Genomic DNA, 24,065 nt, shown 5'->3' with positions numbered 1-24,065 from the left:
AGGTGTGTACAAAGCATCTACAATTGCAGCCCATAGCACTGCGAGTGGCTCCTGCAAGCACGTGTGACGCTCACAGCCCTCCCTGGGAAGATGGGGGGGTACTCAGAGCCGGGTCAGATGTTGGGGGATGTAGCCGTGGCCTGGACCCGTTCCGTGCCCAGGGCCGTCACATTAAAAGATTTAATGGGCTTTCAGGGTTGGTGTTAATTGAGTGGTTGTATTGACTACACCACCTGTGGTGCCTGGTGATTCTCCACCAGCTCTGCATTCAGTCCTCTGAAGCGGGATGTAGCGGCAGCAGAAGATGGTACTACTCCCCACAGGCGGAGCAGGGCCTCAGGGCAGAGAGGACAAGAGGATGGGAGCTGTTGTGGAAGATGTTGTGCGGTGTAGTGCGGTGCCGCGTTGCAATAAGAAACCGGAGGCCATAGGGGTAGTCCTCCAAGCTTTACTCACGGTAGAATGCTCAGCTGCAAGGCTTCTCCCTGCTCCTCACGGCGCGCTGCGGCCACCAGGACCGGGGGTCCGACAACCTCCGGGTAGTTCAGGTGCTTTGGTCAGGACCCCGCACCAGAGTGTTCCTAGACTTTCCCACTAGGTCCTCTCCTGTCCGTTTGTGGTGCGTTTACTAAGGCCGGGTCTCCCTCTGGACTATGCACAGAACAAGGGTACGGGTGGCGACTCCGCTCCGTTACCCGGTGGGATCCACTGAGCCTCCGGGCTTCTCTGACTAAGACTTGTAATGACAGAGTCAGATATCGGGGGCCGGTACCCCTTTTGCAGCAGGAATCCCTCAGACTAGGCCAGAATAGTGAGGACAGGTGGCGTATACCGCTCCGTCTTCATCCCCCTGGGATCCTTTTGCCTGCGGAGCTATACTCCTCCGCTCCCCTCCAGACCTTCTTAAGTAAGGACCTTGACCGGGTAGAGACAGCCGTTAACTCTTGCCCGTTCCTCGACTCAAGGCCAGAGTTCGAGGACCGTGTCCCCATCAACTGCAGGTTCACACAGAAAGCCACGTTCAGCGATGAAGATCACAATCAAAGACCTTGAACTTAAGATGGCTGGCTATTAAATATGAATTTAGTACGTGTAACCTCTAAGTGTATCCTCCACCCTCACCCACTACTAGGTTCCCCCTTACTTTGGTTCCCCCATCTCCACTTATCCCGGCTGGGGCAGCACCCTGGTGCCTTAAAGCCCCCCTACAGGTGGGAGAGATGTAGTGTTGAATGCAGAGGTGGGGTCCTGACAGCTGCACCATCCTTACCTCGAAGGAGAGATACCACACCTCATTAAAGAGATGCAGTACCCCTTTGGCGACCGAACCCTCAGGGGCGCCACACACGCCCTGGCACTTTGACTGATAGCTGACTCTACAGTGATGCACTGCATCGCGAGAGGTCAAATTGCTAGGGTGTGCTTACAGCAGCCACTCACATGTATGACTGAAAACCGGCAGTTCTTGCGATGAAGTCTATTTCTCTCTTCTCATCTCTCAAACAATCCTGCTATTACATATAGACGCTTAAAAAAATTAAAATATCTTCTGGTAAACAGCCACCTTGGGGGGCCAGCAGCTAAGGGTTTATTTGGATCCAAGGGCCCAAGCTGGGGCTGCCACCCATGTGGCTCTTGCGTGGCGTGCCTCAATATAGAGTCTACGAAAATCTTTCCAAATTCAAATGGTACGAAGCAATATAAGGTTACTCATACCATCACATGTACCACAGTTGGGGTGATCTACAGTGCAAAATGCCCTTGCAACAGAATATATGTAGGCCTTACATCAAGAGAACTCCGAAGAAGAACTAGAGAACGCGTCTTGGATATCAAGGCAGCAAAAGAAATTTACAATGTGGATGAGCTCAAGACATTACCGCGTCACTTTATGAAGTTTCATAACAGTGACCCTTCTGGTCTCCAGTTGAGTGGTTTTGATAGGGTCTACCCAGGCACTAGAGGAGGTAACTGGAAAAAAATCCTGGCACAGAAGGAGGCAAGGTGGATCACTGTGTTGAACACCTTAACCCTCCATGGTCTCAATGAGACAAATAGTTTTGTTTCATTTCTTTAATATTGTTGGGTGGTTCCTAGTGGAGTGCATTGTATTATGGTCATTTTACTTTTAATCTTATTTTAATTGTTTTTATTCGTTTATACTTACGTTTTCTTCTTTCCTTCTCTTCTTAGTTCTTTCGCCTGACGTTTGCTATTTTTCAGAGTTGGTCATCTTCTTGAGCGTCATCATCACCAGTGCATTTGAACCTCTTTTTATATTTTAAAGAATTTAAATATCTTCTAGTAATATATGTATAATGTCATGCATTTATGTGCCCCATGCCTTTTTGTTATATAAATATATTTTTCATCTCATCATATTTTTCACTATATATTCACTAGCACAATTGCACTGTATGGGTCATATTATATGATAGGTGTCACACTATCCATCATATATCATAGATATATAATTTTTTCATATGATATATATTCTCCTATAACATTTTCACGTTATTATCTCATATACGTCCCTGGTATCCTGTTATTAATTTCCAGGGCAGGTCCTTGTTAGCTAGTGGACTGAAAAAAAGGTAATTAGCTCATATCACCTGATACTCACAGGAATCCCAGGCTCACGGATTAGTGTCCAGCATACACTTGTAAGGATATATAGAAAAAGTAAAATCCGGTGCCACAAGCGATAAATCCTTTATTCCAAAAATTAAAAATCACATGTCCCTAGGAGGGGAACAACTGGACGCGTTTCGAGGACACAGCCCCTTAATCGTCAGTATACAAATGAATTAAAAAACAACACATTTATAATAAAAACTGTGACCACCCCTAAGCATGTGTGATAGATTAGTATACACATTAGGATATTAACTCCTACTTAGACAAGATTTGCGTGCAACAAATTCTCATAGAATATACAGACATAGACTTAGGGGGAAAAAAAAACAAAAAAAAAACTTTTTTGTAAATAATTTGCCATATAGATGCACAGAACAGAATATGCATATAATATTATAAATGCAAGTATATATATATATATAATTCAATAAAAAAACATTAAATCTGATCTATAATTCATACCTTGCGGTATCCGTGCATTTAATTTCAATATCCACAATTTTTCTTTGTTATGGAGCATTTTCTCCCAATTACCGCCACGATGGGGACGTGGTACTCTCTCTATGCCTGTAATATTTAATGTACTTATATTGCCCGCATGTACCTCTCTGAAATGTTTGGAGAGACCTGATAACCTGATGGATTTTGAGGCAGGATTTGCTCCTGTAATATGTTCTGATATTCTTGCCTTAAGGGCTCTGGTAGTGCGGCCTATATAATATTCTGAACAGCTGGCACAAGTTGCCATATAGACAACATGGGAGGTGTTACAATTTATATAAGACTCTATGTCATATTTTCTACCTGTATGTAAATCAGAGAAACTTGAACCCATAGCGACATATTTGCACATACAGCATCTATTTTCACCACATTTATACATGCCGACATATTTCAGCCAGGTGGGACTTTGTACTTTATTATCCAAAAATACGCTGGGTGACAACATATTGCGTAGATCCTGACCTTTCCTTGAAACCACCCTACAGCCTGCTTCCAATATATTAGACAATTTGTCATCCTGATATAATATGGGTAAGTTCTTGAGAAAGATTTGTTTAATGTTGTAAAAATGATCACTATATGGCGTAGAGAAAGTTAATGAAGATTTAGCCTTATTGGAACTATGTTTTACTGATTGTGTCAACAAACCTTCTCTATCTTTAGATATAGCTATAGATATAGCCCTATCGATCATCCATTTTTTATATCCCCTAGACCTCAGTCTCGCTGACATGGTTTTAGTTTCCTCCTCAAAACACTCTTGTTCACTGCAATTGCGTCTAGCTCTAATGAACTCACCCACTGGTAAATTTTTTATAACATGTTTTGGGTGGCTGCTTTCAGCTCTCAAGAGAGAATTGCCGCTAAGGGGCTTGCGGTAAAGTTTAGAGGCAATTTTCCCTGTACTCACACAACCAGTCAATACGACATCCAAAAACGGAGTGGACTCCTTGTGAATCTCCATAGTGAATTTCAAATTGTAGTTGTTATTCTCCAGATAATTTAGAAATTCAGTAACAGGTGGTGCGGGAGACCCCGATGACAGACCCCATATGAGGATCATGTCATCAATGAATCTCCCGCACCACCGAATATTGTTCCTATATGGACAACATTCATTGAAAATATATTCTTCCTCCCATCTTTTCATATAAACATTGGCCAGTGAAGGGGAAAACTTAGAGCCCATCGGACAACCGCAAAGCTGTAAGTAAAATTTATCATTGAAGATGAAAAAATTACTCTTCAAAAGAAATTCCAAACTCAAAAGCAAAAATTCCTTGACACCATCAGTAAAAATGTCAGTTAGATTCAAAAAATATTGCACAACCCTCAATGCCTTATCGTGAGGTATTGAGGAATACAACTGGACAACATCACATGTTATCCAATTACAGTCCTCCTGCCAAGACATAAGATTAATGGCCTGCATTAAATGCTGAGTATCTTTTATCATACCTGGTGATCCCTCCAGTAAGACACGCAATCTGGAATCCACCCACCCTGAAAGTCTCTCATGGAGGGTATGTATACCCGCCACGATTGGCCTCAGGGGAGGTGGAAACACTGACTTATGCGTCTTAGGGAGGGCATGAAAAATCGGAATAACAGGCTGATCTGGAGACAAAAATTCCTTCATTTTGGAATCAATGGCTCCAAGAGCTACTCCTTCCTCCAGTAGCCTGTTTAATTTTATAGTAAAATTCTTTGTGGGATCAGAGACTAAGGGGCGGTAGGTGGTGGAATCAGATAATATATCCTCTACCAATTTTTTATATAATCCTGAATCCAGAATCACCACCGAACCCCCCTTGTCTGAAGGTCTAATGACAATGGTAGAATTAGCCCTTAGGGAAATTATTGCTTCCCTTTCCCTTTTGGAAAGATTATTTGATACTCTCAATTTTCCATCATCCAAGAGATTATTTAGATCCCTTTCCATTGCGGCTTGAAAGGAATCCATAGCTGGTATCCTCGCCGCAATGGGATAATAACTTTCGTTGGATGTAGCAAAATTTAATATTTCCAAGTCATTTCTTAATTTCATACATTTTTTGATCTTAACATTGTTTTCCAAATGATGTAAATCCTTGATGCACATGGTTTCCTGTAACCCCATATGTAATGGATAACAGTCAGGCAATATAGGAGGGACACAATCATGATCTGTAGAGACCTGAAGGATGTTTCTATCATAAAAATGTCTTTTAACTGCTAAATTTCTTGTTTACATCCTTCAATGTTTGAAATAAATCAGCATTTTTATTAGGTACAAAATTTAAATCTTTCTCCAAAACTTTAAGTTCATGTTCAGAAAAAATGCAAGCAGATAAATTGTGAACAGAAACTATATCTATGTTATTTATTTCCTGTGTTTCTCTTTTCCTCCTTCTCCGTGAGCGCCTTTTCGGCCTTTGTAGCAGTTTTTTGAAACAGCAGATGTGGAGGCATATCTAGTATTGTATGCTCTAAAAGAGCCATTTCCATCCTGACCAGAAAACGGCACATCTGATTCATCTGTACTTGCTGATGAGACAGGTGAAGAAAAACTCACATTACGGTTGCTCACTTGTTCAGGTGGATTTCTCAGAATGGATTTTATGGTGCCTGATTTTGTGGAATGTTTAGGAGTTTTAGGTGTGCTAGCGGTAGATAAAAAACGAGTTTTTCCAGGAGTACGATGTTTCCATACATAGACAGAATTACTTTCATAGTCTTTTAAATCTCGTTTGTACTTGGAACTTTTTAAATCAATGATAGTCTTTTCAAGTTCATCAATTTTTTTATGCATATTCTCATATAGTGATTCATATACATTCTGAGAAATAAACTTATCCGCTGCATCTTGCAAAACCTTGATATCATTCTCTAAAGACTCCAATTTATTTTCCTCCTCCAAAATGATAAGATTCATTAATTTAAAAGAACATTCCGAAAGAACATCGTTCCACTTACTTGTAAATTCATCACTGAACGGAGTAGTTGCAATCTTTTTAATACGGAGGCCTCGAGGAATCATCTTTTTCAAGACGTATTTCTTCAAGGTGGCATGATCCCACCAAACCTTTAGATGCTGAATCAAAGCTTTTTCCAAAGTAAAAAATGCCTCATGAATTTCAGGAGCACTCCTGTCCATATTTCCACCACCAGAGAAAATAGAGTCCAGTTTTTTTGCACGCAAATCCCGGCATAATGATAGGTAGTCTCGCGTGGATTCCATGGGTGAGATTTAACCAGCCCAAATGAAAAGAGCAATGTCTTAAAAATGTGAGAGGTGAGAGCTATGCTGAGTACTAGTGGACTGAAAAAAAGGTAATTAGCTCATATCACCTGATACTCACAGGAATCCCAGGCTCACGGATTAGTGTCCAGCATACACTTGTAAGGATATATAGAAAAAGTAAAATCCGGTGCCACAAGCGATAAATCCTTTATTCCAGAAATGAAAAATCACATGTCCCTAGGAGGGGAACAACTGGTCGCGTTTCGAGGACACAGCCCCTTAATCGTCAGTATACAAATGAATTAAAAAACAACACATTTATAATAAAAACTGTGACCACCCCTAAGCATGTGTGATAGATTAGTATACACATAAGGATATTAACTCCTACTTAGACAAGATTTGCGTGCAACAAATTCTCATAGAATATACAGACATAGACTTAGGAGAAAAAACAAGAAAAAAAAAAAAACTTTTATGTAAATAATTTGCCATATAGATGCACAGAACAGAATATGCATATAATATTATAAATGCAAGTATATATATATATAATTCAATAAAAAAACATTAAATCTGATCTATAATTCATACCTTGCGGTATCCGTGCATTTAATTTCAATATCCACAATTTTTCTTTGTTATGGAGCATTTTCTCCCAATTACCGCCACGATGGGGACGTGGTACTCTCTCTATGCCTGTAATATTTAATGTACTTATATTGCCCGCATGTACCTCTCTGAAATGTTTGGAGAGACCTGATAACCTGATGGATTTTGAGGCAGGATTTGCTCCTGTAATATGTTCTGATATTCTTGCCTTAAGGGCTCTGGTAGTGCGGCCTATAGAATATTCTGAACAGCTGGCACAAGTTGCCATATAGACAACATGGGAGGTGTTACAATTTATATAAGACTCTATGTCATATTTTCTACCTGTATGTAAATCAGAGAAACTTGAACCCATAGCGACATATTTGCACATACAGCATCTATTTTCACCACATTTATACATGCCGACATATTTCAGCCAGGTGGGACTTTGTACTTTATTATCCAAAAAAACGCTGGGTGACAACATATTGCGTAGATCCTGACCTTTCCTTGAAACCACCCTACAGCCTGCTTCCAATATATTAGACAATTTGTCATCCTGATATAATATGGGTAAGTGACTTGGAAATATCCAATTTTGCTACATCCAACGAAAGTTATTATCCCATTGCGGCGAGGATACCAGCTATGGATTCCTTTCAAGCCGCAATGGAAAGGGATCTAAATAATCTCTTGGATGATGGAAAATTGAGAGTATCAAATAATCTTTCCAAAAGGGAAAGGGAAGCAATAATTTCCCTAAGGGCTAATTCTACCATTGTCATTAGACCTTCAGACAAGGGGGGTTCGGTGGTGATTCTGGATTCAGGATTATATAAAAAATTGGTAGAGGATATATTATCTGATTCCACCACCTACCGCCCCTTAGTCTCTGATCCCACAAAGAATTTTACTATAAAATTAAACAGGCTACTGGAGGAAGGAGTAGCTCTTGGAGCCATTGATTCCAAAATGAAGGAATTTTTGTCTCCAGATCAGCCTGTTATTCCGATTTTTCATGCCCTCCCTAAGACGCATAAGTCAGTGTTTCCACCTCCCCTGAGGCCAATCGTGGCGGGTATACATTCCCTCCATGAGAGACTTTCAGGGTGGGTGGATTCCAGATTACGTGTCTTACTGGAGGGATCACCAGGTATGATAAAAGATACTCAGCATTTAATGCAGGCCATTAATCTTATGTCTTGGCAGGAGGACTGTAATTGGATAACATGTGATGTTGTCCAGTTGTATTCCTCAATACCTCACGATAAGGCATTGAGGGTTGTGCAATATTTTTTGAATCTAACTGACATTTTTACTGATGGTGTCAAGGAATTTTTGCTTTTGAGTTTGGAATTTCTTTTGAAGAGTAATTTTTTCATCTTCAATGATAAATTTTACTTACAGCTTTGCGGTTGTCCGATGGGCTCTAAGTTTTCCCCTTCACTGGCCAATGTTTATATGAAAAGATGGGAGGAAGAATATATTTTCAATGAATGTTGTCCATATAGGAACAATATTCGGTGGTGCGGGAGATTCATTGATGACATGATCCTCATATGGGGTCTGTCATCGGGGTCTCCCGCACCACCTGTTACTGAATTTCTAAATTATCTGGAGAATAACAACTACAATTTGAAATTCACTATGGAGATTCACAAGGAGTCCACTCCGTTTTTGGATGTCGTATTGACTGGTTGTGTGAGTACAGGGAAAATTGCCTCTAAACTTTACCGCAAGCCCCTTAGCGGCAATTCTCTCTTGAGAGCTGAAAGCAGCCACCCAAAACATGTTATAAAAAATTTACCAGTGGGTGAGTTCATTAGAGCTAGACGCAATTGCAGTGAACAAGAGTGTTTTGAGGAGGAAACTAAAACCATGTCAGCGAGACTGAGGTCTAGGGGATATAAAAAATGGATGATCGATAGGGCTGTATCTATAGCTACATCTAAAGATAGAGAAGGTTTGTTGACACAATCAGTAAAACATAGTTCCAATAAGGCTAAATCTTCATTAACTTTCTCTACGCCATATAGTGATCATTTTTACAACATTAAACAAATCTTTCTCAAGAACTTACCCATATTATATCAGGATGACAAATTGTCTAATATATTGGAAGCAGGCTGTAGGGTGGTTTCAAGGAAAGGTCAGGATCTACGCAATATGTTGTCACCCAGCGTATTTTTGGATAATAAAGTACAAAGTCCCACCTGGCTGAAATATGTCGGCATGTATAAATGTGGTGAAAATAGATGCTGTATGTGCAAATATGTCGCTATGGGTTCAAGTTTCTCTGATTTACATACAGGTAGAAAATATGACATAGAGTCTTATATAAATTGTAACACCTCCCATGTTGTCTATATGGCAACTTGTGCCAGCTGTTCAGAATATTCTATAGGCCGCACTACCAGAGCCCTTAAGGCAAGAATATCAGAACATATTACAGGAGCAAATCCTGCCTCAAAATCCATCAGGTTATCAGGTCTCTCCAAACATTTCAGAGAGGTACATGCGGGCAATATAAGCACATTAAATATTACAGGCATAGAGAGAGTACCACGTCCCCATCGTGGCGGTAATTGGGAGAAAATGCTCCATAACAAAGAAAAATTGTGGATATTGAAATTAAATGCACGGATACCGCAAGGTATGAATTATAGATCAGATTTAATGTTTTTTTATTGAATTATATATATATATATACTTGCATTTATAATATTATATGCATATTCTGTTCTGTGCATCTATATGGCAAATTATTTACATAAAAGTTTTTTTTTTTTTCTTGTTTTTTCCCCCTAAGTCTATGTCTGTATATTCTATGAGAATTTGTTGCACGCAAATCTTGTCTAAGTAGGAGTTAATATCCTAATGTGTATACTAATCTATCACACATGCTTAGGGGTGGTCACAGTTTTTATTATAAATGTGTTGTTTTTTAATTCATTTGTATACTGACGATTAAGGGGCTGTGTCCTCGAAACGCGTCCAGTTGTTCCCCTCCTAGGGACATGTGATTTTTAATTTTTGGAATAAAGGATTTATCGCTTGTGGCACCGGATTTTACTTTTTCTATATATCTTTACAAGTTTATGCTGGACACTAATCCGTGAGCCTGGGATTCCTGTGAGTTTCAGGTGATATGAGCTAATTACCTTTTTTTCAGTCCACTAGCTAACAAGGACCTGCCCTGGAAATTAATAACAGGATACCAGGGACGTATATGAGATAATAACGTGAAAATGTTATAGGAGAATATATATCATATGAAAAAATTATATATCTATGATATATGATAGATAGTGTGACACCTATCATATAATATGACCCATACAGTGCAATTGTGCTAGTGAATATATAGTGAAAAATATGATGAGATGAAAAATATATTTATATAACAAAAAGGCATGGGGCACATAAATGCATGACATTATACATATATTACTAGAAGATATTTAAATTCTTTAAAATATAAAAAGAGGTTCAAATGCACTGGTGATGATGACGCTCAAGAAGATGACCAACTCTGAAAAATAGCAAACGTCAGGCGAAAGAACTAAGAAGAGAAGGAAAGAAGAAAACGTAAGTATAAACGAATAAAAACAATTAAAATAAGATTAAAAGTAAAATGACCATAATACAATGCACTCCACTAGGAACCACCCAACAATATTAAAGAAATGAAACAAAACTATTTGTCTCATTGAGACCATGGAGGGTTAAGGTGTTCAACACAGTGATCCACCTTGCCTCCTTCTGTGCCAGGATTTTTTTCCAGTTACCTCCTCTAGTGCCTGGGTAGACCCTATCAAAACCACTCAACTGGAGACCAGAAGGGTCACTGTTATGAAACTTCATAAAGTGACGCGGTAATGTCTTGAGCTCATCCACATTGTAAATTTCTTTTGCTGCCTTGATATCCAAGACGCGTTCTCTAGTTCTTCTTCGGAGTTCTCTTGATGTAAGGCCTACATATATTCTGTTGCAAGGGCATTTTGCACTGTAGATCACCCCAACTGTGGTACATGTGATGGTATGAGTAATCTTATATTGCTTCGTACCATTTGAATTTGTAAAGATTTTCGTAGACTCTATATTGAGGCACGCCACGCAAGAGCCACATGGGTGGCAGCCCCAGCTTGGGCCCTTGGATCCAAATAAACCCTTAGCTGCTGGCCCCCCAAGGTGGCTGTTTACCAGAAGATATTTTAATTTTTTTAAGCGTCTATATGTAATAGCAGGATTGTTTGAGAGATGAGAAGAGAGAAATAGACTTCATCGCAAGAACTGCCGGTTTTCAGTCATACATGCGAGTGGCTGCTGTAAGCACACCCTAGCAATTTGACCTCTCGCGATGCAGTGCATCACTGTAGAGTCAGCTATCAGTCAAAGTGCCAGGGCGTGTGTGGCGCCCCTGAGGGTTCGGTCGCCAAAGGGGTACTGCATCTCTTTAATGAGGTGTGGTATCTCTCCTTCGAGGTAAGGATGGTGCAGCTGTCAGGACCCCACCTCTGCATTCAACACTACATCTCTCCCACCTGTAGGGGGGCTTTAAGGCACCAGGGTGCTGCCCCAGCCGGGATAAGTGGCGATGGGGGAACCAAAGTAAGGGGGAACCTAGTAGTGGGTGAGGGCGGAGGATACACTTAGAGGTTACACGTACTAAATTCATATTTAATAGCCAGCCATCTTAAGTTCAAGGTCTTTGATTGTGATCTTCATCGCTGAACGTGGCTTTCTGTGTGAACCTGCAGTTGATGGGGACACGGTCCTCGAACTCTGGCCTTGAGTCGAGGAACGGGCAAGAGTTAACGGCTGTCTCTACCCGGTCAAGGTCCTTACTTAAGAAGGTCTGGAGGGGAGCGGAGGAGTATAGCTCCGCAGGCAAAAGGATCCCAGGGGGATGCAGACGGAGCGGTATACGCCACCTGTCCTCACTATTCTGGCCTAGTCTGAGGGATTCCTGCTGCAAAAGGGGTACCGACCCCCGATATCTGACTCTGTCTTTACAAGTCTTAGTCAGAGAAGCCCGGAGGCTCAGTGGATCCCACCGGGTAACGGAGTAGAGTCGCCACCTGTACCCTTGTTCTGTGCATAGTCCAGAGGGAGACCCGGCCTTAGTACACGCACCACAAACGGACAGGAGAGGACCTAGTGGGAAAGTCTAGGAACACTCTGGTGCGGGGTCCTGACCAAAGCACCTGAACTACCCGGAGGTTGGCGGACCCCCGGTCCTGGTGGCCGCAGTGCGCCGTGAGGAGCAGGGAGAAGCCTTGCAGCTGTGCATTCTACCGTGAGTAAAGCTTGGAAGACTACCCCTATGGCCTCCGGTTTCTTATTGCAACGCGGCACCGCACAACATCTTCCACAACAGCTCCCATCCTCTTGTCCTCTCTGCCCTGAGGCCCTGCTCCGCCTGTGGGGAGTAGTACCATCTTCTGCTGCTGCTACATCCCGCTTCAGAGGACTGAACGCAGAGCTAGTGGAGAATCACCAGGCACCACAGGTGGTGTAGTCAATACAACCACTCGATTAACACCAACCCTGAAAGCCCATTAAATCTTTTAGTGTGACGGCCCTGGGCACGGAACGGGTCCAGGCCACGGCTACATCCCCCAACATCTGACCCGGCTCCGAGTACCCCCCCATCTTCCCAGGGAGGGCTGTGAGCGTCACACGTGCTTGCAGGAGCCACTCGCAGTGCTATGGGCTGCAATTGTAGACGCTTTGTACACACCTGTATGACTGAAGGCCGGTAAAGGTTCTTGGAATGATTTAAATTCCATTTTTTTTCCCATGAGCTGCACGTTCAGTACAGCGGTTGGGCAGTTTTCTATACTATTAACCTGCACTGCAGGTCAATAATGTGGCGCCCCTGCGGGCTCAGTCACCACAGAGTTACTGCACCCCACTTAAGGGTGTGATATCTCCTCTTCCAGGTAAGGATGGAGTACCACACAGGACCCCAAACACACACTCAACACTACACCACTCCATTTCTGAAGGGGGCCTATATGCACCATAGTGCCGCCCCGGGCCGGAATGGAGGAGTTGGGGGGAACCAAAGTTAGGGGGAACTATGTAGTGAGTGAGGTTGGAGGAAGCATTTATTTTGAGCACTTAGCTGGATCATATATATATGGAGGCCATCTTGGTATCATTGTCTTTGGTTGTGGGTCATTGGTCGGTAGACAGCACAATGCTGCAGCCAGCTGAGGGTCCACGGTCCTCGGTCTCAGGCCTCGAGACGAGGAGCGGGGCAGAGTTGCTGTAGGCTCTGTCTCGGTCAGGGTCCTGAGAGTAGGAGGCCCAGGAGGGGAGCAGAGGAGTCAAGCTCCACAGGCGAAAGGATCCCAGGGGATATGGACGGAGCGGAGCCACCACCTGCATACCTTATTCTGGCCTAGCCAGAGGGACCTGGCCCCAAGAGGGGTAACCGGTCCCTGATCTGACTTTGTACTTCACGTCTCTGTCGGAAGAATCCGGAGGCTTATGTGGATCCCAGGGGGATACGGACGGAGCGGAGTCGCCACCTGTATGCCCTAATCTGAGTTTACCCAGAGGAACCCGGCCTTATTCCTCAGCCTCACCTCAAGTCACCAAAAAGGGCGCCCAGTCGGTCCGGGAACTACACGTTGCCCATAGGGACATCGCAGCACCTGTACGGGACTCAGTGGGGAACACACGGCGGGAGAAGTTGAGCAAGAGAGGAACACACTAGAGCGGGGTCCTGGCAGGTGCTCCTGAACTACCTGGAAAGTGCTGAGCCCCACCCTGACGGCCGCAGCTCGCTGTGTGACAGCAGAGAGAAGCTCTGAGCTGATAAAAAGTGAGTAAAGACTAGGATGACTTCAACCGCTATCTCTGCCTGCTCTTTCTACCGCGGCACAGCACCCGCCACCACTCTACATCACATCTACACTGCCCTGAGGCCTACTCTACCCGTGGAGAGTAGCACCAACTAAGCTGCCCGGAACACCGGCCTCAGAGAACTGTCGCAGCGCCGGTAGTCATTACCGGGTACCACGGGTGGCGTCACGAACATTTACAAACCTACCCTACTTCCCCTTTTTAGTTTACATTTTTATCTCCCCTTTTATTTTTGGACTGACCACCCTGGGTCACGGAATGTGACATCCCCCAAATCCATCAAGGCCCGGTTGGCGAGTACCCCGCTGCCCAGGGGGCGCGTCAATAGCGTTTGAGGATATGGACATACTAGGTTCTCTTCACATGCCACTGTCATTCTGAGGTTGGGCTTCACAGGCAATAGTGATTTTATATGTAGCAATGCAAAAGTACTTTTGAATATAGACAAGTGATCTAACGTTCAGTTTCAAGTTGCCTAAGGGGACTAACAAAGTAAAAGAAATGTTAAAAATCCACAGCCATTTTCTCACGTTAAGAGAAGTAGAAGTAGACGTTCTGAGAAAAGTAGATGACAATCTGGTCAGAACTGACTCGCATTATGTTTTTCAGGGTTTGTCTGCAGGAACTTCTCTCATGCTTTGATCAATGGAACATGTGTCAGGACCAAGAAGCTCTTGGAGAAAGACAAAGCAGAGATCCAGTGACTTTCTTGTAAGTGTTTCTCAAGTACACTCGCATATGACACACACATTCTTTTCAATTTCACTCGGGGTTATTTAGTTTGGAAAAACGAAGGCTTAGGGGTGATCTTATTACTATGTACAAGTATATGAGGGGACAGTACAAAGACCTTTCTACTGATCTTTTTACTCTGAGGCCTGAGACGGGGACAAGGGGGCATCTTCTACGTCTGGATGAAAGAAGGTTTAATGATAATCACAGACGTGGATTCTTTACTGTAAGAGCAGTGAGACTATGGAACTCTCTGCTGCATGATGTTGTAATGAGGGATTCACTACTAACATTTAAGAAGGGCATGGATGCCTTTCTTGATAAGTATAGTATTACAGGTTCTATACAGTGCTGTGCAAATTAATTGGGACAAAGCATTTTTTAAGTAAAATTGTAAGTTGGTTACCAGTCAGTGATTCAAACCAGTTTTAACTTTTTTGAACAGGTGTGAGTGTACAACCGTGAGTAACAAAATGTGGTTTGACTGGTTTTAGTCAGAAAATAACAGCTTGCTGCCCCCTCAGCTTCAGTTGAGAGCTTGTTTCTGTGAGGAGTGGTTTAGTGTACTTTTTCTCCATGCCACAATTCCAAGTGTGTGAAGAAATTCCTGGAAGAAAATAAAGTAAAAGTGCTGGACTGGCCTGGCAATTCACCAGACTTAAATCCTATAGAAAATTTGTGGAGCATTGTGAAGAGACGTCTTGGCAAAATGGACTGTACAACCAAAGAATGCATGATAAACAGTGCCATACAAGTGTGGTTCCATGATGAAGAATTGAAGAATTTATGCAAAAACTTGGTAGAATCAATGCCAAAACGCATTGAAAATCTCATATCTGCTAAAGGAGGACATATTTCTTACTAAAATTAGTATGTAACAGTGCATTATAACATTTTATTCTTACATATTCAAAAATATGTTTTTTTTTTGGCTTTGTCCCAATTAATTTGCACAGCACTGTATACTAGATTCCTTGATAGGGCGTTGATCCAGGGAACTAGTCTGATTGTCGTATGGAGTCAGGAAGGAATTTTTTTCCCCAATGTGGAGCTTAGTGTTTGCCACATGGTTTTTTTTTGCCTTCCTCTGGATCAGCATGTTAGGCTATGGCTTGAACTAGATGGACTTATTTTTTAAGGTTGAAGGATGATTGTTACTATGTATATGTGTAAACAGATATTAAGAAAAATTATTTTTTGCCTCATTTCTTTTAGGTATTGAAAATTGAAGCACAGCACATACCATCGTGTGTTTCCTCTTCAAAGTACCAGCCAAACTGTAAGTTACTCACAAAACACACAGACTGACACAGCAGCCATTTTTAGTTTTTACAATTACTTGAAAACTTTATGCCAATTTCCCCTTCAACTAAGGGGGCATTTACTTTTTTCCCTGTATGATGTTACCCAATAATGTGCAGGAGGTGTCAGGCAGAGGATAAAGCGCACAATCGCAGAGGATATGAGAGCTGGCTTTCTCTTTATATAATACTCATGTCTAACTAGTTAAAAAAAAAATCTGCCTTCTATTGATTGCTGTGCAGTGGTGTATGATTCTATATACTGCTCTGCATCCATCCCAGGCTTTGGGGAATAACTTTCAGGCACCTGGGCTAAATGCTGAGCGCTGTTTGTTACAAGTGCTGATGGCACATTACAGTTCTTGTCTCACAGCAGCAGGACACTACTGAGATGAGAGCTGCAGTGTCCGATCAGCACGTGTCACATACAGCGCTCAGCATCTACCTCAGGTACCAGGGCTTTATTCCACACAGCCTGAGATAGATGCAGAGCAGTATATGGAATCACACACCTCTGCTCTCCTCCGCCTGCACAGTAATCACAGATAGTGACAGTTTTGTCACCTGGTTAAAGCCCCACTCCAGGGTTTGTTTTCTTTTATTTCAGCTCTGGTGTGGTGCAACTAAACTGGTGGTTCCTTAACCCTATTATTATACTTACTAGCCACTGTCTTCAGCTCTTCCCAGCGCCGCTTCAGTCCCACAGCCATGTTTTGACTGCAACTTTGGACTGACCTGAAGTAATGGTCAGAAGCTCTCAGTGTAAGTGTGGGGGCCTGTTGCTGGCCTTGTTCTGGATCTCATGGGCTTAAATTGAGTTCTGACTTCCTGATAGGCCAGCAAACACTGGAGCAAGCCAGCAGGTCACAAACTGCTGGAGAACGTCAGGAGCCTCACGGAATACAGATGAAGATGCCGGTTGGTAAGGATGAGACTAGGGGCAGGGAACTTAGATTAGTGGCTCTACTCCAGTGCCGTAATACAAAAAAACTGCAGTATTGCTTTAAACATGAGTCTTATATTACTCAGAAAAGGTGAGGTCTTGCCTTAATCTGTTGGTTTTTCTTTTTTTTTTCCTTCATGCCTCCAGTTTGGTTGGTCAACCTCATACAGGGGAAATGGGTGACACTTCCAGAGACAAATCTTTACTAACATCCCTTGGTTAAAGTTCAAATTAACCTATTAAATGTAGCAAGTAACATACCCCAAACTATCTGGTATGCTGGAGCTTAGGCTTAGTGAGAGGATACTTTGCTTCTACAGTTTATGGTTCTGACAGCTTTTGAAAAATATATATTTATTTATTGTTATGCATTTGACACTTTTAGATATAATGACTGATGTTTCTGTTGTAATGGAAGTGTTATATTGTTAATGTTTTCTACTGTATTCTGTGTTTGTTGCACTATTGATATGAAAACCTTGTGAAAATTGGCAAGAGACTTGATTACATATTAAAGTTGGTCTGTTCAATACTATGGGTAAAGTATTTTTTTTAACTGAAGGTAAATTTTAGATTAATGGATGTTTTTTAGGTTAGTTTCACTCGGCAGCTATTTTTTTCAATAATAATGTTTCAGGTATATGGTGACCTCTGACCCGTCACGTGGGGGGGCCACGCGGGGCCCTGGCTATCCTTAATACACCCCTGATACCCAGGTCAGACTACATGCTGTTCTTCTGCACTGGAATTATTTTAGAAGGATGGGTGCGGTAATCATCACCATACTCCCACATGTCATTTACTTTATATAGAAGAATTACTAATCACGATAAAGGATTCTTCATAGAATGTGTGGTATCTGTGTTGTCAGTTACCCGATTTGTTCTACTAGTGATGGTATTGAAAAACTGCCTTAACCTCCCTTTGGGCCTGGCAAGTTCACCATTGGCTGGGCCTTCTTGCTCTGCTCCTGCCGGGGATGCTTCATCCGGGAATTCTTCTTGAGCTGGCTCTTCTGCAGCACTAGGCTCTTCTGCAGCACTTACAGATTCATCTTGCTGTGGTAGGGTCTTCTGGCTGTCGAAAGAAGTGGAGTACTGGGATTATGACTGCTCCTCCTATTTGAGGCCAATCTGCCAGGAAATCTCCTAAATCAGTATGGATTACTGCTTCTTCAGGTTCCTCCGGGGTGATGAGAGGCACTTCTTGGGGCTTTAGCAGTTCTGGACACAACTTCAGGTGGTCTCTAGATACCATTGCAGTTGTTCTTCCTTCATCTTTGCTAATCAAACACGTCTTCCTGTTATCAAACCTTGAATTCAACACAGTGTAGGGTTCTCTCTCCCACTGGTCATCAAGTTTGTGGTTTCTCCTTTTCCTTTTCAATACCACTTCTCCTGGTGTGAAGGGTTCTGCTGGCGCACTCTTATTATAGTGGGCTTCCTGCTTGTCCCTCACCCTAGCGAGACTGTCTTCGACACAGGCTTGTACTCTTCTGTACTGCTCCTGTCTGGATGTGTCCCAGTCCTCAGTGGACATATCTGCTTCTGGTTCTACAACACCAAGCTCCAGGTCCATGGACAACTTTCCTGGTCTTGCTCGCATGAGATATGCTGGAGTGCAATTGGTGGAACTCATAGGTATGTGATTGTACAGATCTACCAGGTCAGGTAGTAGGTCTGGTCACTGATTTCTCTCCTCAAGTGGTAAGGTCTTCAGCAGGTCGATGACAATGTTGTTCATCTTTTAACAGAGACCATTGGTTTGGGGGTGGTACGGTCTAGTTATTATCTTCTTACACCCATACAAATGGCAGAACTCTTTGAACAACTCGGCCTCGAAGGCTGGGCCTTGGTCTGTCAGCACCTGCTCAGGGTATCCATGGGGTCTGCAGAAATATGCTTGGAACGTTTTTGCTGCTGTTTCTGCTGTTAGGTCTTTGACAGGGGCAACCACCAGGAACCTGGAGTAGTGATCCACTATGGTCAGGGCATAGGAGTACCCTGACCTGCTGGGTGACAGCTTGACATGGTCCAGGGCCACGATCTCCAGGGGTCAAGTCATCTTGATGGGTTGCAGGGGCGCCTTCTGGCTGCTGTAGTCTTTTCTTCTGAGGCTACAGGGTCCACAGTCTCTGCACCACTTCTCAATGGAGCTGCGCATTCCCACCCAGTAGAATCGACACTTTAGCAGGGTTTCTAGCTTTTTCCAGCCAAAGTGCCCCGCCTGATCGTGGTAGGCCTCCAACACCATCTGGATCTCCATCTTGGGGACCACTATCTGCCATACCATCTTGTGGGTCTTGGGATTGACGTACCTCCGGCACAGCTTCTCTCAATAGATGAACAGCCGGCTTCTCTCATTCCACAGCTGTTTTGCTTGGAGAGACGCATCCTTCTCCAGGGAGGAACCTTCTTGGGTTATCAACTCCTTGATACGGCTGACAACCGGGTCGCTGTCCTGGGTCTCCTTCCAGCTGTGGTGAGGCAAAGGGTTTAACATCTTACCACGCTGCCTCCTGAAGGCTCGTTACTCGTGGATCATCCCATTCCGGTGAAAGGCAGGTAGCTCAATCTCCTCCAGGTCATCCATTTCTTCTTCTGTGTCTGACTGGTGAGGCATCCTGGACAGGGCATTGGCGTTGGCTTTCTTGCGGCCCGCCCGGTATTTAATTGTGAATTGGTAATTGGACAGCCGAGCCATCCATCGCTGTTCCATGGCTCCTTGCTTGGCTGTTTCAAGATGAGTCAGGGGGTTATTGTCAGTGTAGGCAGTGAACTTGCTGGAGGCTAAGTAGTGCTTGAACCTTTCAGTGATGGCCCAGACCAAGGCCAGGAACTCTAACTTGAAGCTGCTATAGTTCTCTGGGTTCCTCTCAGTCGGGCGGAGCTTCCTGCTTGCATAGGCTATCACTTTCTCTAGGCCATTCTGCTTCTGACTTAGGACAGCTCCTAATCCTTCATTGCTGGCATCAGTATACAGCAGGAACGGTTGGCTGTAGTCAGGGTAGGCTAGGATCTCGTCGCCTGTCAGTATCTCCTTCATCTCTTGAAATGATTCGGCTTGCTCCTCACCCCAGTGGAATGGGGGATTTCTGCCTTTGGGGGGACTGTCCTACCAGGAGGTCTTGCAGAGGCGCTGCTTTCTTGGTGTAATCTATTACAAACCTCCGGTAGTATCCTACTAGTCCCAGGAACTGACGTACCTCCTTGAGGTTCTTCGGCTCCGGCCATTTCTGGATGGCAGTGACCTTCTCCGGGTCTGGTGCCACTCCCTCTGGACTGACAATGTGCCCCAGGTACTGTACCTTTCTCTTGAGCAGGTGGCACTTTGAGGGCTTCACCTTCATCCCATACTGGGACAGTGACTGAAATACCTCTGCCAGGTGCTTCAAGTGGTCCTCATACGTCTTGGAGTACACAATCACGTCATCCAGGTATAGTAACACAGTCTCGAAGTTGCGGTGTCCCAAGCAGCACTCCATCAATCTCTGAAACGTTCCAGGGGCATTGCAGAGTCCAAAAGGCATACTGTTGAACTCGCAGAGTTCCATCGGGGTGGTGAAGGCCATCTTCTCCCGATCCTCCTCAGCCACAGCTACAGCCACAGCCACAGCCAGTACCCACTAGTGAGGTCAAGTGTGGAAAAGTAATTTGATTTGCAGACTTTAAGGCAGCCAGGGATTCCTCTATTCGTGGTAAAGGGTATGCATCTTTATGTGTAATGCGATTTACTTTTCTGTAATCTACACACATCCTCATGCTTCCATACTTCTTCCTGACTAACACTAGGGGAGCTGCCCAGGGACTACAACTATCCCTTACTACCCTGCCTTTTTCATGTCGTGCAACATCTCCTTGGCTTTCTGGTAGTGTGCTGGTGGTATAGGCTTGTACCGTTCTTTGATGGGAGGATGGTTGCCTGTGGGGATGTGATGTTGTACCCCCTTAATCCTTCCAAAGTCAAGTGGATGCTTGCTGAATACCTGCGCGTAATCCTGAACCACCCGGGGTACCCCCTGTTTCTGGTGAGCTGGAGTGGTGTCTGTCCCAACATGGATCTGTTGACACCAGTCCTCCACCTGGGTTGCCGGGTCATTATCCTCCACTTGGTCTGGGGAGGTTAAGGACTCCACCGTGTGGATGGAGTTGTTATTTACAGCATGTAACTTGGCAACAGTGGTATATCGTGGTAATCTGACCTCGTCTTCCCCATAGTTGAGAAGACGGACGGGCACCCTCCCATTGCGTACATCCACTACCCCTCTGGCAGTTAAGAGTGTAGGTCTGTGCTCTGAGCTAAGGAGTTCTACTACTGCCTGGTAACTCTGTCCTTTAAGACCTATTGCTGCTCTACACCATATAAGCATTTCACTCATTGGAGGAATCACAATGGGTATCGGGTCTGTTACCCGCACATTACCAATCTCACCACCGGATAACTTTACTTGCTGGTGGTACATCAGGGCTCGAATCTCCTTCTGGAGGGCTCTCCTCTGCCCCGGACTGGCGACGTCAGCGAGCTGTTGGAGTAAAAACACCACTTCCTCCAAACAGTTATCAACAATGTTAGTACCTAGTACCATATACAGTCCATTCTCATCAGAGAGAGTCTCTACTACAATGAGCCCCTGGTCCTTCAGCTCCACTCTCCCCACCTTTACCGCCACATCCTTAACCCCGACTAGGTTAAGAGGGAGGTTGTTAGAGGCATAAATGGAGAAATCTGTATCTGGGGGTTGGCGATTGTCCATGGACCAGAATCTCTTGTAAAGGGCATCAGGCATTATGGTTACCTGAGATCCAGTGTCCAGCAGGGCAGGTATCTCAATGCTGTCCAGGATTATGGACAGGAAAGGTCTTCCTCCCACGAACCTGCTGTGCCAGTCTGAGGGGCCTGCTGAGTCTATTTCTGGGTGTTGGCCCTCGGACCCAGGGTTTGCTCCTTTAAAGGGCAATTGCACTGTGTGGTCTGCCTTCTGGCAGCGGTGGCAGACAAACTCTCGTTGAGGGTGGCGCTGATTGTTGGTCCTTCCACGGGGTGACGTTGTCCTCCTCCCGGGCGGCGTTGTCCTCCTCCGGGGCGGCAGCGTCCTCCTCCTTCCTCTCATCCAGGGGACATCCTCAGGGCAGTCGGCTAGCAGGATCCTTCCCTCTGTCTCTGGCTCCGTCCGTAGCTGCAGGGCACTCATCACAGTGGCCAGGTTTTTAGTCAGCTGGCGCACTTCTGAGCCCAGACTGTCCAGCTCACAAGGGGGCGCTGCCTGCACTTTGGCTTCATCAGCCAGCGGGGAAAAGGTGGGTGCTGCGGGCGTTGGAGTGGCCCTACCCTGGTAATGTTGTATAGCAGTATCTGCTGTTTCCAGGGGTTGCAGTTCCTTTATAGCCATGTCCTTAAGGGTGTCAATGGTAGCATCTGGATGATCCAAGGACCACCAACGCACAGTCCTGCTCTCCTCTTGGGACCTCAGTCCCCGGACAAATTGTTCTTTTAGCATTTTACTTTCATCGGTTATGCTGGTTGGACTGACCTGTTTCAGAGCCCGCAGGGCCCCTTGCAAACGGCAGGCATAGTCCCGAACACTGTCCACCGGTTTCTGTGAGCAGTGGTAGAACCTCATCTGGAGGTCTGCCTCAGTGCGGTCCTCAAAGAAGTTTGTAACTTTTTGAAGATTACGGACACTGACTCCTGGTCTGTGGCCGACCAAGTCTCTACTTCTCTCTTTGCAGCACCAGTCAATTGTCCCACAACAACTGCAGCTCTTTGTTTGCCCATCATAGAATACATGTCCAGTATGCTGCATATTTTTCGCTTGAATCCCGACAGGGTGTCTGGCTTGCCGCTGTACTGGGGGAGCCACTTTGCTCCCGGCATGTACGGTAAAGTCAATGGTACGATAGGCGCTACAGGCCCTGTTGATGGGGCGGTTGCTCGATCCCGCGCGGCATCATCCCCGGTGGGATCATCGGGGTTCTCGACCCGGACCCCGGTATCGGGCTGCTCCTGCGACATCCTGGCACCCCCCTAGCGAACCGTGGCCTACCTTCTTTTTCTGTAGGCCGCAGCTCTGCAGGTGACAGTCTTCGAATAGGACCTTGCGTCGCTTCTCGTCTTATGTCAGAGCGTGCGTTGGGGCTTCCTGCCAGGACCTGATGCTGCGTCAATGCGTGGGGCGTGTCAGAGACTTCGCGCGGTTACACAGGTACGCCTCCTAGTTTTCGCGTGGTTACGCCCTTCTTCTCGCACAGTGACGTAACAATGGCGGCAATCTTCGCCACAGTACACTATACAGTTCGTGAATAAAGTACCCGGTGGCAACGGGCACAACTCCTTCCGTAGCCGCGGGCACGCTATCCTGTTCGTGACGCCAGGAAAGAGATGACGAGCCCAGGGGATGGGGATGTACTTGGCGCCCGGGCCTTGATGCCTGGCCTTGGGGGATGTCGCGGTAGTCGGCTCCTGGGCCCGTACCCTGGGCCTCGATTTAAAAAGGTGGATAATTATGTGAAAGTTTGTGACGCCACCTGTGGTGTCTGGTGAGGATCACCAGCGCTGCGGCAGTTCGCTGAAGCCGGTGTTAAGGCAGCTTGGGTGGTATAGCTCCCCACAGGTGGAGCTGGGTCTCAGGGCAGTGTAAATGTAGGGATGCAGGACAGAGGGGACCCAGCCGGGTCTGAAGAAGGATTGGCAAGCACACACAGTTCACTTCAGTACCTTTTACTGGTGGAAATTCAGGCACATTCCGGAGCACTATAGGGTGAAGGGTGCATATCAGGATTCTCCCCAGTGAGCAGGTATAGGGCCTCCTGTTTCTTGCCTTTGTGTAGTAAGTTTCTGACCTGCCTGGAGCTAGGCCTAACTTTGTCACTGTCCTGCAACGTCTGATCTTCTGATAGGGCCTTCTCTTGGAGTTCACACTCCCTGCTTGCGGGGCCTCCGTGACTCCTGGCTCTGGTACGTATCAGCTCTTGGGTGATCCTGGGACCTAAAGTCTTCCAGGGAATCCGGTTGTCTCTACAGGGGAATATATGTCCCTGTAGACGCGGACCCGGTGTCCGGTATATTTTTCTGGGGTGAGCTTGTACAGCTCCTCTGCCCCCAATGCTACTCACTCCACTAGCCTTCAGCCTACTCGGGGCCCTCACTAGGCTATACACACTAGCAGCTGGCAGGCTGCGCTTCACCGCCCTTATGGCGTTGGTACACCTTAAGCTCACTAACCTGAGCTACTTGAGTCTAGCTTGGCCTACCTCTG

The 24,065-nt window shown here is 45.0% G+C and overlaps 2 protein-coding genes across 2 annotated transcripts in view; one reads left to right on the top strand and one right to left on the bottom strand.

The window, feature by feature from the left end:
- LOC141207947 (microtubule-associated serine/threonine-protein kinase 3-like) overlaps positions 1-2,285 on the top strand; it is a 43,279-nt gene extending 40,994 nt beyond the window's left edge. The window contains exon 8 of the mRNA XM_073664513.1: positions 2,194-2,285. Coding sequence (XP_073520614.1) covers positions 2,194-2,285 — 92 coding nt within the window. The remainder of the gene's footprint in view (positions 1-2,193) is intronic.
- An 8,143-nt stretch (positions 2,286-10,428) lies between these two features.
- The window catches only part of LOC141207946 (microtubule-associated serine/threonine-protein kinase 3-like), a 50,054-nt gene continuing 36,417 nt past the window's right edge, over positions 10,429-24,065 (bottom strand). The window contains exon 8 of the mRNA XM_073664512.1: positions 10,429-10,520. Within this exon, the coding sequence (XP_073520613.1) occupies positions 10,429-10,520 (92 nt within the window). The remainder of the gene's footprint in view (positions 10,521-24,065) is intronic.

Source organism: Phyllobates terribilis, unplaced genomic scaffold (assembly GCF_046119375.1).
Source record: "Phyllobates terribilis strain yellow unplaced genomic scaffold, ASM4611937v1 Scaffold_168__1_contigs__length_4147262, whole genome shotgun sequence".
Classification (NCBI taxonomy): domain Eukaryota; kingdom Metazoa; phylum Chordata; class Amphibia; order Anura; family Dendrobatidae; genus Phyllobates; species Phyllobates terribilis.
The sequence above is the reverse complement of the archived record's forward strand: the minus strand, read 5'-3'. Positions and strand labels throughout refer to the sequence as shown.